The sequence below is a fragment of the Oryzias melastigma genome, linkage group LG19 (genome assembly GCF_002922805.2).
Source record: "Oryzias melastigma strain HK-1 linkage group LG19, ASM292280v2, whole genome shotgun sequence".
Classification (NCBI taxonomy): domain Eukaryota; kingdom Metazoa; phylum Chordata; class Actinopteri; order Beloniformes; family Adrianichthyidae; genus Oryzias; species Oryzias melastigma.
In genome coordinates this window covers 12,872,046-12,895,836 of record NC_050530.1, presented here as the reverse complement: position 1 = coordinate 12,895,836, position 23,791 = coordinate 12,872,046, and the positions used below count along the sequence as shown (strand labels likewise).

Here is a 23,791-nt window from a genome sequence, read left to right as displayed (position 1 = left end):
CTTGTTCTGGTTGATTATTTATAATTTATCAGCTGCAATCTTATTTGCTCACCTTGTTGGGTGCATCAACTCCTCCAGATCTAGAGATGCACATTTTTTTCTGTTTTTGCCAAACTGACCTCTGCAGAGGATGTAACCCACGATTAAAGGTTTAGCCCACTGGGCATGTGCGTGGGAACCAGGGCCACTCCGACTGTCGCAGGGGGGCCTTTAGCCAGGGGGCCCTGGAGCAGGTGAAGGTGTGGAGACGCGGTGGCCTGACTGATATTCATGCGGTGGAGTAAATGTGCCCTTCAGGCAGAGCTGGGCCAGTGGAGCGTTGCATTTCTGAGAAATGAGACGACCGAATCAAGACTGGAAATGTGAGGGGTGGGTGGGTGTAGCTCACTAAATCCGGCCTGTGGGTACGGATCCACACTTTGAAAGAATATAGTGACACTTTTGCCCTTATAGTGTGTTTGGGTTAATTTTGGCCCAAACACACTATAAGGGTAAAAGATAATGTGGTTTAATGCACCAAAAATTTCTAACTTTTATAGCAATTTATGTTAAATATTTTTAATATTTTTCATAATTTGACAGTAATGTGACCTAAAAGGCCTCCATTGACTGAACATGGGGAACTTGTTGCTGTGACAACAGCCCCTACATGACAGGGATCCTCTGTGTGTGATACTCCACAGATAATGGAGCCAAACGTTTCCCGAGTGGGATAATTTGTTCCCAGAATCTTCAGATCCCGATATTTTTTATTTGAGCTCAGGAGGGGATCTGCTGGATGACCAGCTTTCTTTTGTGCTCCGGCGGGGTCCACGCATTAATTTTCCCTTTGTTGTGGAGCAGAGAGCGCCTGAGCGGATTCAATTATCAACCAATTAAGAGGTGTTTCCCTCTATTGACAGGCTTTGATTCCGTGCTGTCCGTATTTGAGGAGGAGTGTTGAAACTAGTTCCATGCGTCACCCGCATCAAGACGCACGGATCAGCACAAAAGAAGGCAGCAAAAATGATCCAAAATATGTTCATATTTTTTGGGTGATTCTGTAATTTGGAGTGCTGGGATGCAGAATGCGCTGCGGGGTGTAGAAATGGATTTAAACGGCCGATTTCACTCGGGAGTCCACAAAGCATCAGGGCCTGCTGCGCTCTGAACACACAATCATTTAGTACAATGATGGCATTCAGTTATTATAACGCAGAATGATCCTGTGTCCTAAAAAATACGCACAGAAATGTGACTTTTGCAGAAAACAAACTAGTTCAGTAATAAAAAGTGCGAAAATGACTAATTTGCTGTCAAAATAAACAACTTTTATTCAAACATGCACGTGAGTTTAAATAAAATACATGGTTTCTCTTATGAAAATAATTTCTGTACACAAGAGGGTTCACTTTTGAGACAAAGATAGCTCCAAAACGAGCAGCTTCAACAAAAAAAAAATCAAATTATTTACATATAAACACATTGAAGGTAAAGGCACATTGTGGTGAGGACGATGCTGCGTAAAAAGGAACAAAAAGTCTAAACCTCTGTGCCCTCCCGGCTGTATATGAGGTTATTCACACTGAAGTGGTTGGAGAGGCTCTGCATTGATGGATAATAGCTCATTCTGCCGTTGTCAGAGTTCAGGGGAGACACGAACGTGGGGGAGTAGGAGCCCAGTCCGGACATGCCCTCCCGCGTCTGCGCCAGCCCCGCGGGGTGCGCGGCGCCGCAGCCCTGCGGGCTCTCGCTGGCCCCGCTCCCCGCCAGCAGCGAGCTCACGGTGGACACGAAGTTGCTGAAGCACGGGCTGCTGTCCCCGGAGGCTGGTGGGGGGGTTTTGGTCTCCGTGGAGGCCGGGGATCCGTGCAGGCTGGGCGGGGAGGAGCTGAGCAGGCTGGCGGTGTCGGAGAGTTTGTGCGCGTTGTCCTCGGATTTGACGCACGGAGAGCCGCTCTCTGAGCCGCTAGCATCCGCTCTCCTCTTCCTCTTCCTTCTGAAATTCCCGTTGTCGAACATCTTCTCACAGTTGGGGTCAAGCGTCCAGTAGTTCCCCTTACCTGAGAGAGAAACACATTTCTGTAATCAGCTGAAAAGTTCCAATTTATTCCAAAAGTCGTTCAAAATAGCCACAAGTTTTGAACAATTTATTTGGATGAAAAACGGACTCACCTGGATCATCCTCATCACGCGCCACTTTTTTAAAGCAGTCATTCAGTGACAAGTTGTGGCGAATTGAATTCTGCCATCCAGCTTTACTCTTCTTATAGAAAGGAAAGTTGTCAGCAACGTATTGATAGATCTGGCTGAGCGTCAGCTTCTTGTCCTGAGAGTTCTGGATGGCCATGGCTATGAGAGCAGAGTAGGAATACGGAGGTCTGACCATCTTGAAGAGCTCCTGCTGGCTGGATATGGACAACCAGCCCAGATCTGCTCCCCCGAACCCCGTGGGAGGCGGCAAGAACTGCCTCTGGTTGGACCCGTATCCAGACTGGAGGTAGGACGCGCCGTTGTTCGCGGGGAGGTACGGAGAGGAGTTGATGCCCGGTCCGTTCAGCCACAGGTACGGGTTCGTGGACTGAGAGGTGTACTCTCCGAGGCCGTAGCTGGGTGGGTGAGGCGGCGGCCTCTGGGGGTGATGGTGGTGGTGGAGATTCTGCTGGTAGACGCCGTAGTTGTCGCAGTACACCGCCATGTCCAGAATCTCCTGCGCGCTGTGCTGAATGGGGCTGCTCTGCTGGGTGGAAGGTTGGTGTCCAAACGCGTTCATAATCCACTGAAAGTCGGTCAACTCAAACTTACTGTCGTCTCTGCAGTGTCTCTCCCTCAGGACTGAGGTCGAGCTCAGGAGGGGGACTATTTATGCGCAGCGCCCGGAGCCTCTCCAGGTAGTCCTCTGAACGAAAAAAAACTTTTGGGATGGTCACACCCCTCTTGTGCGCGCTGTGCTGAAGTTCCACACATCCAATCCCATCAATGAGAACTGATACTGCTCCTAAAAAGAGAAAATTCAATTGGATACTTCATGGATTTTGGGCAACATCTGCGCGTAATTACGCACAGAATGAGATGATTACAAACAAACAAAAAACGCGCAAAAGCTCAAAAACTGGGTGTATTTGCGGATGAGCACCACGGGTTTAAACCCACACCCGCGTGTCTTTACGAGGGGCCTCTTTGCTCTAAAAGAAATTCATTTGAACACATCCAAATCGCCGCACGTTTAATGTGAACAGGTTGGTTAACTTTTGAGGTGAGCAGCCTCGAGAAGGGGGGGGGGGTGTTTCCTTTTGATACCAAATATAATTCAATTTAGTAATATTTAAATGAGAATTAAAAAATATTTTAAATTGCACAGATTAACATTTTTAAAAATAAAACCAGACCCTTCTGATTAAAAAAAATGCTCAGATTTGAAGGTTAACCGAAAAAGGGACAGTTTTAAAGCCTATTAGTTTAGTTAATAATTATTTCTTAAATAATCCTTTTCATTTTCTGAAATAGTAAGTCAACATTTATTACAGAATTAGTCAAATTTAAACTTAACTTCAGAAAAAAAAAACATTAAATCAATTGTTAAACTTTCTCTGCGCGCATTTTACGCACAGCTGCAGTTCTACTCCACTAGAAAATAGCTCGTTTCGGATCATATTCTTTGGTCTCCATGCAGGAAGAGCGGGCTCTGCGGGACCCCCGCACTAATCGGAACACATTCTTCATCTCCATGACCTTGATGTAATCGTTTGGCTCTAAGGTGTTGTCCCGGGGACCGACAGCAGCGGGGAGAGGCGGCATTTTAACCTTCATATATGATGTTAAATGTCTGACTCGGCTAATTATTTCGTTACATTACATTAGCCAGTGAGAGGAAAGTCACATCACAAATATGACGTGATGTCTCTTCTGCCCGATGGAAGGAATTCACCAGGAGACCCAGAGTGTTGGGATTTTTCTGTCTTTTGGGGGTCATGTGACCTTTTCCTTAGCATATCTAGTTAATCTAGATGGGTTTGGCAAAGCTCCTGCAGACCCCCTTCAAAGGGAAAGGTTCTGCTGGTGCAAATATTTGCACTTTTCAACATCTTTTATAGCTCAAAACAACTCTCAGAATTGATAATATTGACATTTTTAAATAATCAGCCACTTTTGCTATTTTTTTACACTTTAAATTATTACTAAACCGGATAGAGTGAAAAACTAACACAATTCTGCTATAAAGTTAACACCATAGACTGTATATAAAATAACTGGACTGAGCAAGCCTTCCATGTTCCATATAGGAAGTACCACTGAGTTGCAAAAAGGCCAAAGTCCCATTGACTTACATTAAGAAACAGACAGGTATTTCTCAGTCATTTTATATCTCAGAATAATCATTCTTCCTCTGCTGCTTTCTGCTTAACTTCTTTTTTCTAATCCTATTTTTTTTAAAAGATTTTTTTCCATTATCACAAGTTATTAGAGTTATAAATTGACCAATCAGATGGCTCAACAAGCGTTTGTGGGTCTGATGTCGACCGTCTGGGGCATTTGAGTGACAGATGACGGGTAGCCAATGGGAGCAGACTTCATCAATGGGTCCGTGAAGACCTTTTAACAGCTACTTTACAATTCAACAATGTATCAATCATTGTCCTACTGTTGTTTTCCTCAATGGAATGTACCGATGCAGCAGTTTAAAACAACAAGAGGCGCATGCTGTCGACATTTTTAGATGAGGATTTACTCTGTAGAAATAGATTTCACTCTGAGGTTATGTGCTTTGGACCTTTTTGTTTGTTTAACGTTCGTTTGTCTTTTTTCACTGTTTTGATTGTAGCTTATAAATTATAAGTTGCATATACGCGCATAAAATCACCAACTAAAGTTTAATCTTCGCCGCACTTTTCCAGCTTCAGCCTGAATTAGACGCAGCCGTCTGAGGAGCGCGAGACAAACTTTAAAGGACCTGATCGTATTTTTAATCAGGAAAGAGATCCAGCTGTTCACTTGTTAGGATGGTTATTTATTTTAAATACCGCTGAACGCTCTTCTCACGTGCATCTGATCAGACTGTAACCTGGCAGCGCATGTGAAGAGACAAGCTGCTGCGGCGTGCGCGAGGGGGGCACGCGCAGTTCTGCAACGGCGTCACCCAAATGCTCCTTTTATCTCGACAAAAAGGAATAAATGTAAGTAAATCCCAAAGGACCGCTGACAGAATCAAATGTTGGGATGGTTCTCCCTCAAAGGCTTCAACAATGACTTGTACGATTCTCCCGAGCCGCCGTGATTAAAGTAGAAGGTGTTTACATCCGCGGTCTTGTGGTCGAGGCGTGGAAAGAGGAGGACGGTTGCAATAAACTCACTCCTGATTGGCAACAGTACTTCCTGTAGATTTGATGACTCAGCTATGACTCAGACCAATCGCTGAAGATTGTTTGCAAATGGCGGTATCCGTTTCAGGAAGTGACAGTGAAAGCGGCGGAATACTTTCGCGAGGAGAGGAGGCAATGCATTTCCAATGGGGGGACCTCATTGCTTGCTAAGTCCATTATTTTTACAGTCAATGGTTAACACTCATAAAAATGCAGACATTCCCTCACTGTCTCCCTCTAGTGGAGGAAGAAGGTAGAACACCCACTTCACTGAAAACGCTGCTCAACCGCTCTTCTCTGTGGAGAACAAGAGATTAATGACACTTGAAGAGCAGAGATCAGAAACTTGGCAGGCAGAGTGACACTCTGGCCTCAGAGCATCCTTCATTCACTTTTTTATTCTTCTGGATGGCAAAAGCAAGGACACTTTGGGGGCATTCGGCTCAGCTTTTCCCTGCATATTTTCATGATTTCAAGTGACTGCACTGCATAAACGTCTGGAACACACTTTAATAAATGGAATAAAATAAAATGAACATAATAAAATCAGCATGCATGACTCTGGACACTTTTATAGAGATCTCAAACAGAAGCTCACAGGCTTTTTAAAGAAAATCTTTTATCAAATATCTTCCCACTCATTACTTTTTTGCCCTAAACTGACTAGTTAATAAGTGAAATGTATTTTAAAAAATGCATAATGTTAGAGAAAATGATCCACACTTTTTATTTATAGGTCACAGACCCAAACGTGTGCTCTGCTCTGTTCTCCACAGAGCAGAGCGGTTGAGCAGCGTTTTCAGTGAAGTGGGTGTTCTACCTTCTTCCTCCACTAGAGGGAGACAGTGAGGGAATGCCTGCACTTTCAAAAGTGTTAACTTTATAGCAGAATTGTGTTAGTTTTTCACTCTATCCGGTTTTGTAATAATTTAAAGTGTAAAAAAATAGCAAAAGTGACTGATCTCTTAAAATTGTCAATATTATCGATTCTGAGACTTTTTTTGAGCTATAAAAGATGTTAAAAAGTGCAAATATTTGCACCTGCAGAGCCTTTCCCTTTGTAGGGGGTCTGCAGAAACTTTGCCAAACCCCTCTATGATTAACTAGATATGCTAAGGAAAAGATCACATGACCTCCAAAAGACAGAGCAACCCCAACACTCTGGGTCTCCAGGTGAATTCCTCCCATCAGGCAGAAGAGACATCACGTCATATCTGTGATGTGACTTTCCTCTCACTGGCTAATGTAATGTAACAAAATAATTAGCTGAGTCAGACATTTAACATCATATATGAAGGTTAAAATGCACATAAATAGTCCCCCTCCTGAGCTCGACCTCAGTCCTGAGGGAGAGACACTGCAGAGACCACAGTAAGTTTGAGTTGACCGACTTTCAGTGGATTATGAGCGTGTTTGGACACCAACCTTCCACCCAGCAGAGCAGCCCCATTCAGCACAGCGCGCAGGAGATTCTGGACATGACTGATGTGATGAAGAGGGCTTTAAGGAAAAGAAAATAGAATCTTTATCACAACTGTAGACTGGCACTGGTGTTTTGGTGGTACTTTCTGAGGAAACTTACTTCACCGAATGTCATTTCAGACGAGGTGCTGATGCAGAGAGCCTAATGTAAAGTAAAATACATTTTTTAGCATGTTGAAACATTATAATCTAGTAACAGGAAGAAAATACTCACATGAGCATGAAATGCTGCAGCAGCTGCCTGACATCTGCTGAGAAAAGAACTGAAAAAGACAATTGGATAACTTGGACCAACGAATGGATGACCAAGAACAGAATTCCAGGATTAATGATGTGATCATCTCCGGATTGAAAATCAAGTCGTATGCACATGCAGCGGCTGCAGAGAACGGAGAAGAATCTGAAGAGGAGACGCGCTCTGTGGAGCAACAGGTGGAAGATTTCCTGAAGACCAAAGGAATTTCTCTGGACACAAACAACCTTGAGATCTGCCGTCCACTCCCAAAGAGAAGAGAGACCGACAGACCTGCGATTCTCGTGAGGCTTGTCAATCGGAAGCACAAAGTTGCTCTCACATTCACACTTAGGGGCAATTTAGAGTCACCAATGAACCTATGAAGCATGTTTTTGGACGGTGGGAGGAAGCCGGAGTCCCCGGCCATCGGTCGGCCATCTTTTGGACTCCCAGCTTTCCTTTCAGCTTGCGGCATGTGACGCAGTGATGAAGAACAGAACTTATCAGTCTCTTGCCTCCAACAATCCAGAAACCAGCTGCTCTGACCGATGCTTCTGTGAATTGTCACCCTTCGTGTCTGGTTTCTGAATGATAATGACCCACAAGTAGTTTAGTCACATGACTGCTTCTGGGAAGAATGATTGGATTGATTAGTTGTGGGCTCTCAGCAGACTGTTTCAGGCGTCCACCAACCAAAATAAGGCCTTTATGAATAAAGGGATCAAGGGTCAAAATTGGGCTCGACTTTGAAATCACCTGATTTCCTGGCAGCACAGCATACTCATCAGGGAAGAAGTCCTCTTGAAGGCGAGGTTTGGTACACTTATGCCAACCTCTGCAAGGGAAATGAGAATTGGCTTTAAATGATCGTGTTTGAAGAAAGAAACTGCATTGAGTAAAGATTTCCATGTGGAGAAGCGTTCAAATCTTTTTGAGCAAAGTTCCTTTGTGTGATAGGTGACTCCTGTAGGGTGTGGCTCTGCCATTTAGGCCCCTTTAAATAGGAGTGGGCGGGGCTGCCCAGTAGTGCCAGATTCTTGTGGGTGGCCAGGTTGACTGCTGGGCCGACGCTGTTTGGGCAGCAGCTGTGAGCCTTTGGGGTAAATTTGTTTTTTGTAATCATGTTTTTTTTTATTGTCTTTTAAATATTTTTAATGTATGTATTTTATGACAGGGCTACAGTATCTGAAGGCAGACCTACAGGGTAAATGACAGTTAAAAACATTGGAGACAGGCTTGTTCAAATAAATTCAGACAATATTTATAGCAGAGAAACAGAAGCTCTTTCTGGACTCACTTCACCCTGATGGTTTTGGTGATGATCTTTAAAGAAATAAAAAGTTGCTCTGGCTTGTGGAAGGACAAGTATGTCGTTTGGATAGACTGTCTAACAGCAGCCTGGTTCTCAGGCTGAAAGGTTCAACATGGAACCTCATTAACAGATTTAGAGGTTCTTCACGAAGCCTCAGTCTGGAGGCTAAAGGTTCTGCATGTATCCGTATTCATGTTGTTGGAGATTTTGCATGGAGCCACATCTCAGACTACTTTATTTTTTTACCTATTTTTACTGGCAAACATTTGATTTGTGTTTTATTTGTGTTCTCTACAATACCAGGAGAATCTTTGACCCTGGATGGAAAACTGGAAGAGACCTTAAGGTGTGTCAGTACAAACTTTTGAAAGATCATTGAATACATAATAATGCAATTAAATAACTAGCAGGTGCACGTCAGCTCTCTTTATTTAAGTTCTCCCTTTGTGTTTTTCAGTTCTTTCCTCAGCAGATGTCAGGCAGCTAATATTGACAATATTGACAATTTTAAGTAATCAGCCACTTTTGCTATTTTTTTTACACTCTAAGTTCTTACAAAACTGGATAGAGTGAAAAACTAACACAATTCTGCTATAAAGTTAACACTTTTGAAAGTGCAGACATTTCCTCACTGTCTCCCTCTAGTGGAGGAAGAAGGTAGAACACCCACTTCACTGAAAACGCTGCTCAACCGCTCTGCTCTGTGGAGAACAAGAGATTAATGACACTTGAAGAGCAGAGGTCTGAAACTTGGCAGGCAGAGTGACACTCTGGCCTCACAGCATCCTTCATTCACTTTTTTATTCTACTGGATGGCAAAAGCAAGGACACTTTGGGGGCATTCAGCTCAGCTTTGCACGTTTTTCCTGCATATTTTAACGATATCAAGTGACTGCACTGCATAAACGTCTGGAACCCACTTTAATGAATGGAATAAAATAAAATAAAAATAAAAAATTTAAGCATGAATCACTCTGGACGCTTTTATAGAGATCTCAAACAGAAGCTCACAGGCTTTTTAAAGAAAATCTTTTATCAAATATCTTCCCACTCATTACTTTTTTGCCCTAAACTGACTAGTTCAAAAATGAAATATATTTTTAAAAATGCATAATATTAGAGAAAATGATCCACATTTTTTATTTATAGGTCACAGACCCAAACGTGTGCATTAAAGCTGCACAGGGCTCTAGAATTGACCACAGGAGGGAAATGGAGAGTAAAACTGGAGTTTAAATAAAGTAAGTGACCAGCAAGCCCTTTGAAATGTGTCAAGAATGACTCTGAAAGAATTCTATATTAAAAGTCCAATGAACCAGGCCAGTTGTAAATTCCTCTTTGGTTTATTCTTTTTGCAAAAAGGGAGAGAGAGTCAAAACACAGGCTCTGTAGATTGTAGTCTCTGCTTTGGGTCACTCTCTCTCCGAGTTCAGACACACACAGGGAGTTATATAGTTTCACACATAGGAATTCCATACATGGGCATAACATAGCAGTGATGTCATCTGTTGCTAGGCCGTTACTAACCAGAAAAGAGTCAGTTTTAGGAGATGGTACGAGATGTCACGGAACTGATCCATATTAGGAGTTGTTTTTGAGCACAGAGCTTTAGACAAAGAAATTCCAGCAGCTTGCTGGACACAGACAGGTGCACACAGATATCCTTCATACAAAGTTTTCCAAGACACACAAACATAATCTTGTAAATATTTTCAACAAAATGTAATGAATATTTTTAAAAGAATAATAAAAAATAAAGTCTTAAGGAGCTCAGCATGATGGAGCACACATTTTACTGTTTCCTACATATGGTAAGTGACATTTTGAGGTTTAAAAAAGTCAATATTTGCTCAATTTGATAAATAATTTAACTGTGTTGTAATGCACACAAGTTCATGCATGTCATCGATCAAATTTTTCTTAAAATTAAGGAAAACTTGCTGAAAATCCATATTTATTCTGTTGTAAAATCCTCAATCTGCATCAACAGTCTCCAGCATTCCCCTCCAGAGAACATGATTCCGTCAAAGAGACGAGTGTCAAAAGAATCAATAGAAATGTCAATGTTAGCTCAAAAAAAACATCAAAATACAGCAGATCCACTCGCACAAGCCCAGTGGGGAATCCTTTTCTCTGCAATTAGGTGTTTCTGTGTGCATGCTGCCCTCTGGCCATTTCAGGTTGGGCCTGCAGCCTGCCCGCTGGCCCAAAGCGTGCAGTCCAGAAGACAGAATTACAAGCAGCTGCGCCCTCCGCTGCTGGCTGCATTTACTTCACTTTCTCCTGCACGGGACACAAGGACGTCCTGGCTACACCCTCAATATCAGATGGTCTGCAGAGATCATGGGACGCCCCCTGATATTGCAGTGACAGCATCCTCCAATGGAGGGCAGCATTGACACAGAAACCACCTCACAGACTAGGAGCTATTCATCAGCCCTGCTGTGCGGCTCTCTGTGGGGAAAATACATCAAAACCTGGAATCTGATCAGTGTATTGATTTTTAAGCAGATAAGAGTCAAGAACTACAGGAGAGTGAATTTAAAGGGAAAGCAATGAAAAATGTTTCACTGAGAGGAAGTTAGACGCCTTAATGAGGAGGATTGAGTCTTTACGAGATTTATAATTTTGCCAATATTCATTTTGCAACTCATTATGTGCAACATTACCTGCATGAATACACTTTTGCAGTAAAAAGTTGAAGAAAAAAAGAAACGTGCAGGACTATGGGTGTCAGTTTAAACACAGAAGGAAACTGAAAAATGATCAAAATGTAGAAAATTCACCAAAAAAATTCAAAAAAAGACTGAAGTTCTAAAGATGTAATTAAGTGGTTCAAATCAATATTCCTCTAGTGGGCCGACATGCCTGTGGCACTCATTAGCCATTTCCATGTGAAGCTCAAACTAGTTGGGAACTCTGCCTTCTCATCAAACCACTTCTCCGCCCCCGATCTCTAGGTACGTTTCCTAGCAACGCATCCACCTGACTGCCTGGGAAAACCCAGAGCTTCATAATAGCCTTGGCTAATATAGATCAACACCACTTGGCTCTTTTCCCTCAATCTACAATAATAAATCTACACACAGAAGGTACCCATTATAAATTCAGCCCAAAATAATATTTGCACAGACCGAGCCATTTTTGAAACTTTATTTCATTTTTTTAGGATGATGGATTTTTTTTCGTGACGGCAGCAAATGTTTGTGGATCCACGTGAGAGTGATGGGGCTTCAGTCAGAGCTGTGTGGCGGCTTCTGCAGGCTGTTTCCCCCACGAACCTGTTGACATTTAAAAACAAAAATATTCACAAATAGTTTTCAGCAAAAAATATACAAAAAAAGGAGGTCTGGTGCTCAAAGCAAAAGAGATGCTGCCTTTTTTATTCAATTCCCTCCATTAACTCACAAAGAGACAATTTTCAGCCAAGGTCAGGTGACAGGTGAGGGCGTGATACAGAGAAAGCAAGCAATTATCACAGACTGTCATAATCCAGATCAATTCAGCATCAGTTCAAGCTGTTATAAATGGATTTTTAGCCAGAAATTTAGACCATAGTGAGACATTTTTGCAACAAGCTACAATACGAAGCACATATGACCAAAACAGGGAGATAATTTTGACAATAAATATGTTCGTAATAATGAGCCTGTAATCTCATTTAATAATCTAAACCATTTTTGGAACTTGTGACCGATAGAAATTTTATTTGCATCCAATTTATTAAAAAAATGGGGGCTTGCCCGGGATATAAAGTGAGGACTACTGTATTTTTTAAACTAGTGATTGGTAGAAATCTTATTTGCATCCAAATCATTAATAAATTAATTTTCTTTTTAGAACTCACAGATGGCTGACTTGAAACTAAACTTTTCTATTTTGTCTTTTCTGTAACCTAGGCAACCAAAATTCTTATAAATGAAGGATTTTTGATAACTTGCGGCAGATCTGGTGGCAGTGAAATACGACGCTGATGCTTCTCTTATTCTGAAGTTTATGTTTTTGCAGAAATTACTTTGACACCTCCCAACAGAAAAATATAGGAAGTTATATCAAAAAGCAACAGAAAAAAAAATATATATATATATTTATTAGGTCCAACTTTTTAAATCATTAAAACATTTGCAAAAATCTTTTTAAAAAGTAAAATTAGAAAAAAAAACCACCCTGGACTATATTTAATGGAGATCATGAATATTTAAAAATACCGTCTTATCCTCGATGGGAAACAATAACAAAACAAAAAATAAAATTTGAATATAAGATTTGCTGCTTTTTTTTGTTCCTGAAGATATAATCCCCAAAAAATAAATCTTCCCTGGATATTTCCTTTATTTCTTTTTTGCGAGTGGACACAAAGAGACGGACTGAAACATCAAACAATGATGTTTCATATCAGGACTTTTCCCAAACTGATTTATTTAGAACATCCAAAGGAGATTTGAAAAATGTAATTCGTGTATTGAAATAGAAAGGAGAGGAGATGTTGATATTCTCAGCAGAGCAGCTCTTTCTGTGTTTATCATCCATCTGTTCAATCCTTCCACTTGCTCCTCTTCACAGTCACGGCGAGTACAAGATTGTTCCAGCTGTCATCCAGAGAGAGGCGAGGAAAGGTCAGCAGGTCAACACTGTTCATTATCAGTTTATTTTTCTCCATTTTTAATATTTAAATGATATTTTTATCATTATTTGCTCAGTTATTAGTCAAGAAAAGTAGTGGAAATGTGGACAGGATGGATAAAACTATGAAAAGGAAGAGTTTGGAACTAAGAAAAACATTTTTTTTAAAGTTTGATAAACATAAATATAACCAGACTTGCTTGATAAAATGAAAACATCAAAAGTATTACAGATTATTGCAACTCCGTCAAATCAAATGCAAACTGAACCAGAAGGTTCGCTTTGGAGCAAAAGGTTGCAGAAGTGTTGGAGACACAAAGACTCATTTCCTTCACACACGTCACGTTTCATTTGTCACTCTGCGGCTCCGTTCAGCTGAGTCTCAGTGAAAAAAGCTTCGCGGATGGCACTATTTGTGACAGTGACGAGTGTAACTGCACAAGAACATCGCATCTGCAGGTGAAGCTGCAGGTTTTCTCCATACAGAAGTTTAAGAGGCAGCTATAGATATGGAAAGTCACCAAGAACGCCAATTAAAAAAGGATATTAAGACAATTGAATTTGATAGTGTTACAAACTTCCATTTTCTCTTTCCTTTTGTTCTGTTTGTTTTTCTGTTTGTTTTTTCTTTCAGCGACTCAACCAGCAGAGGGAGAGAACAGCTGGAGTGATTGAAGGGCTGTCACCCTGACAGCTGATTGCCAGGAGAAGCTGACGTGGATTTAAAAAAAAGGGAGACTGATTGATTAGTAAAACAATAAACTCGTAAACCTAAACCACTGGTCATTCAATGGGTAATGGAGGGCTGTTTTTCTAAGTGTCATCCTTCGTATCCTTGTGTTATTCTGTTACGATCCGTGGGTTTGGTTTGTAATAATTGGGGGCTCGTCCGGGATATAAACCCCAGACTTCTCACAAATAGGATTCATTTATAATACTGTACCTACAATACTGTTCATGGGAGGGCGGGGCTGGGATGAATATGTGTATATTTTGGGTGGGTGGTGGAGGAGTTGAGGAGGGCTGAAAGTAGGATAAATGTGTACATGATTTTTTTTAATGTCTTTTGAACTTTTTTGTTTTTATTGTTTTATGCACAGTGCTTTTAACTGTCTCAGGCTGAAAATTTAGGATAAACCTTTGGCATTAAAAAAGGCAAAAAAAAAAAAAAAAGAATCTTTTACATTTATTACAATGCGTTTGGTTTTTAACAATTGGAAGCTTCTCACAAATATAAATAATTTTGGATTAACTTTTGGCATTTAAAAAAACTAAGAAAAAAAAAACGAATGTGTTACATTTATTGTGATCCATGAGTTAGGTTTGTTACAGTTGGGGGCTCGTCCGGGATACAAACCCAGGACTTCTCACAAATAGGATTAACTTTTAGCATTTAAAAAAACAAACAAAAAATAAATAAAACAAGAATGTGTTTGATTTATTTTACTGTTCTAGAATATATATATATATATATATATATATATATATTTATATATATATATATATATAGTGGTATCAATGTACTTGATTTAGAAATGATACTTTTGTAATTAAAGGTCATGAAAAAAAGAAAGAATTTTAGGCAAAATGCGAGGCATGAGAAAGTAATTTTGAAAAAAAAAAGATCATATTTCTTAGAGTTTGGCAAATTAGGTTTTACAGTTCCTCCTGACAAAGTTCATCACTAGGACTCTGAAGCTGGAGACTCCATTTGGATGGAAATAAGGCTGGAAAAGAAGACAAACATTTGTGGTGATTTATGGAAATATCGCCCTCTTATTAGGCAAAGGAGCCATTTAAAGACAAGCGAGCACACTTGCTGCCTTCCAGCAAATGAAAGTGTGTCAGGAGAGAAGGAGAAATATATACACATTATTCCTGGTTGAAATGACAAATGAGATGGGAATGGAGTGCGTTGTAAATACATTTCTCTTGCAGAGAGGAAGCTCGCTCACAGCTCTCCCTCCAACAAAGCCGGTGGAAATCCTCTCAATTAAGCCATACTTTTCCCTGTGCTTTGAGGAAAGGAGGAGAGGGTGAAGCATAATGGCACAGCACAAATCACTAAGAGCCTATTGAAATAGCTGCCAGAGAACGATGTAATATTACCACCACCGAAATGCTTCACCCTTTATCCCTTTTCAATTGCAAGGCTTGATATTGAGAGTGCAGTGGGTATTCCTGATAAGTGAATTATAATATTGATGAATTTCCTTATCCTCTTTTCGTGGACTGCAGTATACGGATGGATCGTTGCAATGAAATAAGGAAGTTGGTGTAAAAAAAATATAAAAAGTATTGTAACCTAACAAAGCTTTGAACCTTTGAGACCAACTAACCACCAATTGATGTGAAATTTTCTGAGGCAAAGAAAAAAACTAATTTAGGTGGTTAAGATTAATCACCCTTGTTTTTTTATCCCACAGATCTGCAGCTTTTGCAATTTGTATCATCTGTTCACTCCAAACTAGGGCTGGGCTATTTGGCAAAAAAAGAAAATCACGATTTTTTCAATTTTATTTCACGATTTCGATTTTATCACGATTTTTTTTTACATAAATTCAAATTGACAAAAATTGAATTATAATGATTTTAGTTAAAAGAAGTAAACACATTTTGAACAAATATTTATATTTATTCAAATTAAATAGTTATCTATTAAGATCTGTAAATAGTGCAAGAATTGTGCCTTCTACTGCTACAGGTAGTATGGCAGTAACCGTTTCAGGAAGTGATGCTGAAGGCGGTGGCCTACTTTCGCGAGGAGTGGAGGTAATGCATTTCCAAAGGGGGACCTCATGGCTCGAGAAGTCCAGTATTTTTTTTTTTTTACAGTCAATGGTTTTAACAGGATTTGCGGCAGCTGGGTGATCAAAAATCCAATCTGGTTTTAGGACAAACCATAGGACTGAGACAGCCCTTTTAAAAATGTTAACTGATTTTAGAATCAATTTTAACTCACAGAAGCTTACTGTGTTGCTGCATTTGATATAGTAGATCACCTAATTTTACTCCAACGACTTCAGAGTCTTGTGGGCCTCTCAGGTACCGTTCTTAAGTGGTTTTATTTCTATCTTAGAGACCGTAAATTTTTTGTCAGCATGGATACATGGTCCTCAAGAATCCATAAAATAAGCTGTGGGGTCCCCCAAGGGTCTATTTTAGGTCCATTACTTTTTAATCTATACATGCTGCCTCTTGGGGATGTCATCGGGAGACATGGTGTTGACTTTCACAGTTATGCTGATGATCCTCAGCTTTACATCGCCATGTCTCCTGATGACCCTGAACCTATTAATGTGCTTTTAAATTGTCTTTCCGACATTAAGTATTGGATGGCAGAGGACAAAACTGAAGTTTTAGTTATTGGTCCTGAAGACAAGAGAGAGAGGATTTTACCTAGACTTCAGAATTTTAAAACCTCTGAGTCTGTGAGAAACCTGGGCGTCATTTTTGACTCTGAGCTGAATTTTATCCCACATATCAAAAACATCATTAAGACAGGATTTTATCACCTCAGAAACATCGCCAGAGTCCGCCCATTCCTCTCTCTTGCCAGCATTGAGGTGCAATGCAAGCTTTTATTTTCTGTCGATTAGATTACTGCAATGCCCTGCTCTCTGGTTTACCTAAGAAATCAATTCACAACCTAAAATTACTTCAGAACTCTGTGGCAAAAGTTCTGACGGGGACCAGGGGGCGGGAGCACATCACTCCAATTTTAAAGTCATTGCATTGGCTACCCGTGCAATTCAGGATCAATTTTAAGATTCTCTTAATGATTTATAAAAGTCTCAATTGTCTTGGGCCTTCTTATCTTAGTGATTTTCTTTTATTGTATGAACCCTCGCAGACACTGAGGTCCTCCGACACTGGCCTCTTGGTTGTACCAAGGGTAAGGACCGTGACTTGCGGTGAGGCTTCGTTTCACCATTTCGGTCCCCGTTTGTGGAATGGCCTGCCAGAGAACCTCAGGACAGTTGAAGTTTTTAAGAAGAGGCTTAAAACACATCTTTTTAACTTGGCTTTTAGATGATTCTATTATTTCCATTGTTGCTTAACACCAGTTTCTTTAATCATATTTATAGGACATTTATTTATTTCTTTATAGTCATTTTTTTAATCCTTATTCACCATCTTATATTAATCTTTTTAATAATGTTATTAGATTTTTAATTTTCTTTTTTTTTTTGTTAATGGGGTTGAGAGTTGATGGTACAGGCCACTGTAACCCCTGTACAGTGTTCATCTAAAAGATGAAAGAATATATAGAAGTAATTTGAAATAAAGAGAAAATAAGCATTGAAATAACAAATTGCTTTTTAACATATAAAAAGTATTTTTTTATTTCAGTAATTAACAAGTGTCAACAATGCTAAATATAAGGCTCTTACTACACATTGTTTTTTTCTGTCACCAATTTTCTTTTTTGTTTGTTTATTTATAGAATAAAAGTCAAATTTTGTAGACTATAAACTACACATTTTCCATACTAAGCTGACTCAATAAGATGTACATTATACCTTATGCAAGTGGCTGAAGAGGTGCCAGGTCTCGGCTTTGCAACAACCATTGCGTCCACTGGTCCGTGCTTCACTCCCTATAAGAAAAAAACAATTACCACATAAAATCCAGAAATAGAATATACTTTGTAATAAATAAATAGTACAAACCATGGTCCGCGGTTTAAGCCACTTTTGCTCGGTTTCAGTGCAGGACAATACAGGCGGCACAACTGGCATCCCACTCTCTGAGAAATGTGCTATTCGGTAAAACAGGGCTACCAGATGGTTGCACATGTGCAACAACTGCTAGTTAGCACTACTGGCTCTGAATCAGTGTGACCTAAAAGATAAAGGCAAAACGTTTAATTAGTTTAAGCAGATAAGAAATAAACTTTTTATAGCCGACAAAATAATATTAATTTTGCAAATGAAAAAGCATGACCACCCTTTTTAGCATGACTGTTTTTGTAAATTTGCTAGTTAGCATTAGCAACTTACCTTCGAAGTTTGCTATGTAGGAAGACACAAAACATTTAAATCCTTTTTGCATTTTATTTTGTGGTGTCTTAAGAGAAAGACGCCTAACATCATTTATAGTGACTCTTGGTAGCTCCAAAAGACATCGTGTAAACTCCATATACTCAGCCATTTCCATTTACAAAGGCATCATAGAATATGTTTAAATATTAGATTAAAAAAATGTTCAGTAGAAATGATTATCTTTTAAATCTTATGTTTAATTTGAAAAATTGTTCTAATATATATTTCCTTTCCTATATACAGCTGTCATTTCTTGTACAGAAAACAGCTACTAGGTGGTTACAAGTAATGTTTTGTCTTTATAAGCCTAATGTAACGCCTAATAAATGTAAGTTATTCTCTTTAATGTAACTCTTAATAAAAGTTATTCTTCCCACCTCAACAGATTCTGTTTAGTTTTCCAAATGTTTTGGGTTTGGTTTTAATGTAATTTTCTGGAACATTTGAATTAATTATATTTCATTTTTATTTAATTGTGAAATTTAAAAAAAGAAAATAACCAATTGACATTAGTAGCATTTAAAAAAGAAAATAACTGCCCAGCCACCGGCCAGACGGGGATCAACCTGGTAGTTGCGGACAGGGGTGTCTATATCTCTCATCTATTCATATGCTAACCTATTCCTATGCTAGCCTATCTAGCCCTGCACACACTGTGCACTGCGCACCCGCAGGCACACTTCCAGGTTGATCCACTAGTAGCGCGATTACTGTCTGGTATATAAACCCAGCGAAATGTCAATACTTCCAAACAAATGGTTTTAACTCCAATGTTTTTTGTCAAATTTGGATTACACACGGTATGTTTGTGACTTGTAAATAAAACACAAAGAAAAAAAATGTAACTTTAAATGTTTTTTTCTTTTACAAAGATACACTTTGAGCCGCAGTGCATGCTGGGAGACATATAACACAATTTTGGTAGTAGCAACGCTAAACTAAGCCTGGCTTCCATCGAGCGGTCCGGTGCGGTCATGTAAAGTAGGTACGAACCAGTTCATCCTGGTGGTTGAGCGTTTCCAATCCATTTAGTAGGAGACCGGGTTGCGACCTTCCAATCAGTTAAGCCTCGCGCCCACTGGGCGGTTTGTTTTCACGGCGCATGCGTGCTGTAGACTACTGGCCTGTCGATTGCGTCACCAGCTAAGTTTGCAGAGTCGCTCCTATTCCATAAACCATATTCCAAAAACATCACTTCTTCTCTCAGTAACAGATCACCTCCTTCAACGGAGTCACTGCGCCACCACGTTCAAAGAACGGCTGCAGTTACGAACTGAAAGGTAAATACAACTTAGCTTCAATCCGTGATATTTGTGCTGCTTTAATGTTGCCAATTTAAACAGTTCATACATTTAATAAATACGTTTTCCGATTTTGTTCAGATAAAGACCCACTCCACTGAAAATGATGTTTTGTTTTTAATATGTACTTGTAGCATTTTTTCTGATGATGGAGGACAAAGGGAAAAAAATAAGGCTTAAATAAGGTAAAGTACTGTAAAGAAAAATATACGTGACACAAGATTTGAAGAGTATTTCTTTTTGTTATTTGCTAATTTGTTAATGCTTGTCTAATAGCTGTGGGGGACGCTGCACAGACATGTCATTTGTCATCCTGCTACATCTTTTCTTTGGTTATAGACATGATGGTGGTTGTCGATTAATATCTCTGTGTGTGTTTTCTTTAGGAGAAAATGTCTACATTGATGACCTTTATGTTGTGGTCACCTGGAAGGATGTCCAAGTTTATGTTCACCAGCGTTTTCTCCCAGCCAATTATGTAGTTCTTCTCAAAATATTTGTATTTTGGGGACAAAAAAACAAATACATTAAAAAATGTTGTGTGGTTTCTATTTCTTTTTCACATAATGTACATGTATATTCATTAATATTAAACCATATTCTTAAAGTTATTCAGATAGATAAATATAGTTTAGTATTTTACGATGAGTTTCTTCAACTTTAAGAATAAATTGGAATTTTATACATCAAGTTCTAAATTTATTCACTATATCTTGTTTAAATTTATGTAAAAAATTATTTTTATTAGGTTTCTGACATACATATTGAATTTTAAGGTTGTTAACATTTTTTTTTATCTTTATTGTCAATGAATAGATTGCATGTCACCATAGCAACATACGGTCATGTGACCTTTCGGGCCTTTCTGAAACCAGTTTTCCAGCTCCTTGGTTGATAAGACGGCACAAATTAGACAAAACATATTTAATTAATTATTTATGAGTGTCCTTCGATGTCTCACTTTTTAGCAGCACAGCACACTGAGCCTTTCTGAGCAGCTCTACATCGAGACCAAAACAAGAACAAGGTCTCGCGAAAACCAGCTTGGGATAAATGTTCAGTCAGTCTCGCGGCCTCTGTTGTCATGGTACATATACTACAACGTTTTTACTTGGGACAGATACCAAAAAGTGAAAAATAGTTCTAATACAGTCTTGGGATATATCAACAAACTTTTAACTATATTTATATTATTATCTGGTCGAAAAAAAAAAAATCTTCTCATGTTTTATATTGGTTGAACATCGATTTTTTTCAAAATTTCTGATGTTGTAGATCCGGTCTGCTCTAAGATCTACCACCCAGCCTGTTTTCCAGCACTCCCCATCCCCTTTGCTGCTGACTCGGGTGTTTCCATGTTCTGACTGACTGAACACACCTGATCAGCAGCAGGAAGTGCAGGGGGAGCCAGAAAACAGGGTGGTAGATCTTGAGGTCGTCTGTTTGAGATCATTTACTTTCACTTTGACACAACACATGTTCAATCAGGAATCAGTTTCTACCCTTAACTTACTTTAAATCTCTTTACTCTGCGTTTGTGGAAGAGTGCTGGCGATCATTTATATTTTTTAAATTAGAAATCACAACCTTAGATCTGCACAGGATCTACTAAAAAACAAAGGATTTTAACTTCTGAACATGCAGGTAAGTGTGGAGTGGGTGGAACATGCTGTTGCTTGGCAGCAACAGAAATTGTCTTTGAGCAAAGTCAAGTAACGTGGAGATTCGAAAGGTAGCAAAGCAAAAAAAGCAACAAAAGTAAAATATGCTAGCATTAAATTTCAGGCTTTTTTGGAAAACATATGAGTTAAAACACAATTGGAGTGGATGCATAGTTAGATTTAAAAAAGGAGTTGAACTTTTGCTACAACTTTTTCCAGTTAAATGTGGTAAAGTCCAAGCAACAGAATAAATTGGTACAGGTTTTTTATTTTTAAAGAAAAGAAGTGCTGGAACAACGAAACCTCAAATGTTTTAGTTGAAAAGTTGTGTTGCTTCAACTTTCAATGGAACAGAGACAGATCAAAATGGAAAAATGTTCTTCTTATACAGGAAAAATAAAAATAAGGTGTTCATGCAAAAACATCTCAGAAACTAAAGGAAACTCTTAAATTAAGTGCAAAATGAAGCTTAAAATAAAAAATGTATTCAAACAAATTAAAGTGTTACTTATTCTATCCATACAAAAAAGAAATAATTAAAACTTCCTGCAGGTAAACACAAATATAAAGACATTTCAATATTTCTGATCTAAAACATAATGTGCGTGAAAACAAGAGATATTTTAGATTCTGACATGTTTAACAGTAAAGCAGCTCACCAGCTACACGTGGCCCCCTCTGATACCGCCCATACTAAAAATGAAAACAGAAAAAAATTGAGCGGAAAAGATGTCACTCAGTGCTCCTAATTAGGACGAGAGGGCTTTATTTTAAAGCTTTGAAAGCTGAATCTTTTTGAGATAAAAAAAAAAGCTTCAAACAACAGATGCTGCAGTTTGAGCATTTCTCCTCAGGCAGACACCCACTCATAAAGTGTCAGCAGAACAGTCGAGCGGCGGAGTATGAGCCACCTGGGGCAAACACTTCAAAAAAGGTCCCGAATGCAGGTTTTTGTGGCGCAAAAAAACAAGGAGTAGATGCACACTAAGTGTGCAGAGGGGCGGCTCAGGAAAATGACAGAAGAACAGAGCAATTTTGTAGCAGCTTTGAGCCGCCGTCGCACAAATGAAGGCTGGAAATGGAAGCCAAAAACAGCTTCCCGGAATACCTCGTAAGACTGAATGAAGGGGAGAGCGTGAGGAGCTTTGATTTTTGGGGCAAAAAGAAGACAATAGAACCTTAATTTTGTGGGGTTTTTTTTCAAATAACAGTTTAAAAATTGTAGAAAATAGTCAGTAAATGGAGAACTGCTGGAAGTACTGATCTGACAAAAGCTCAATGCAACACAAAGCTAATGCAAAGCATAATTATAGACATAAACGTTAGCATTTAATTGTTAATTAACCTTAAAAATGCAAGAAAAGAGGAAAATTTTATTTTTTTAAATGGTGGCTTTTCTTTTTGGTTTTATCTACATAGCAACCATTTTATTATTTGATCTCCTGAGTGTGACGAACAGATTGATGTCATTTTTAGAAGAATCTGCAAAAGTAAACTTTTGGATTTCCTTGGCAACAGAGGTTTTTTGTTAACCACGCCCACATTCCTAATATAGTCATATCGTATGTTATATCGTTACACCTAGCTTGAGCCAGGGATTCGTGGATTAAATCTTCACAAAAGGAAACTTGCTATGTGATCTTAATCTATATCTAAATCCAACATTTTAGTAGCGTCCAATTGTTGCTCAGAGAGTTAGGAGGCGATAGACTGAAATCTTTATTAGAAGTTTACATATGTAGCCGGTAGTAAAGGTGATTCTTTTGAAAAAAAAAAAATCAAGATGGCAAGTGTCAAAGGTCAACAAAACTGCGGTTGTAGACCTTAAATTTTGTGAAGGTTGTACGAAAATATAAAAATCGACAAATTTTGCTACAAAATGGCTGCCAAGCTCTAGGTCCTGTGTCCATCCCATAATAATTCTAAACTTACTTTGGATATTCCCGACATGTGTTTTGATTTTTCTTTTTTTTTCTAAATTTTTTGACAATTGTGATGTCATCAGTTTTTGGGGGAGGAGTCATTCACAATGCCAAAGACTCATTTTCTCCGGGTACCAGGTGTCTGGAAATTTTGGTGAGTTTATGCTCAAAGGTGCAGTTAGAGAGAAGAATTGCGAAAAGTGACAAGAAAGCTCGTCACTTAACTTTAGCAAAGTTTTGGCAAAAATGTGCAAACTTCTGCATTAAAGAAATAAAAGAAGTCTTTTGAAAATACATACATTTGAGAGTTTATTCAGTAGTGAAGTGGGAAGCCATTATTATCACAATCCAGAGTTACAGCGATCCGGGACAGTGATGCAGGAACAGATGTTAGTCGTGTGCGCACGACAAAAACACTAAAAATCCACCATAACTTCCACCTGCCGGGAATCCCTGTCAGTTTAAACCTACGAGCCCTTCTTGTTTCTTATAAATGCCACTCAATCAAATGAGTTAATACAAAAAGAGTCACATCAATTACAAAAAAAACCCTGAAATATAATAAAATCGTATATACAAGCTGCTGTACACAGTGGGAAGACGCATAACAGAGACTCAAGGGCGGGGGAGGGGTCAGTACTGGAAAGCTATTGGTCCAAGTCTGAATGAACGCCGTCTCATGTCAAGGTAAAAAAGTTAACCGGGACGCTACGTTTGTGTTTAAAAGAGCGCCGAACGCGCGGCAAGACAAGAATAAAGGAGCGAATTAAAGATGGCAGGAGGGGGCGGGCTGCTGCGAGGTATTCGTCTCGTCAAGCTGGGACAGGGAGCGAGTGGGGAGTGGGTGAAAACAACTGAATTCTGGGTAGGG

The 23,791-nt window shown here is 39.3% G+C and overlaps 2 protein-coding genes and 1 long non-coding RNA gene across 3 annotated transcripts in view; all 3 read right to left on the bottom strand.

The window, feature by feature from the left end:
- Positions 1–1,288: 1,288 nt before the first annotated feature.
- On the bottom strand, positions 1,289–3,122 carry foxi1 (forkhead box i1). Its single transcript, XM_024285434.2, has 2 exons — positions 2,155–3,122; positions 1,289–2,042 (listed from the first exon to the last, which is right to left on the bottom strand). The coding sequence occupies exons 1-2, from the start codon at positions 2,750–2,752 to the stop codon at positions 1,522–1,524; spliced, it is 1,119 nt and encodes a 372-aa protein (XP_024141202.1). The 5' UTR covers positions 2,753–3,122; the 3' UTR covers positions 1,289–1,521.
- An 8,384-nt stretch (positions 3,123–11,506) lies between these two features.
- On the bottom strand, positions 11,507–18,847 carry LOC112154098. The gene is made up of 2 exons (XR_002920600.2): positions 17,515–18,847; positions 11,507–11,649 (listed from the first exon to the last, which is right to left on the bottom strand). It is a non-coding gene; the product is annotated as an uncharacterized LOC112154098 (long non-coding RNA).
- A 4,365-nt stretch (positions 18,848–23,212) lies between these two features.
- The window catches only part of dock1 (dedicator of cytokinesis 1), a gene marked incomplete in the record, with an annotated part of 178,335 nt that continues 177,756 nt past the window's right edge, over positions 23,213–23,791 (bottom strand). The window contains 1 exon segment of the mRNA XM_036217180.1: positions 23,213–23,791.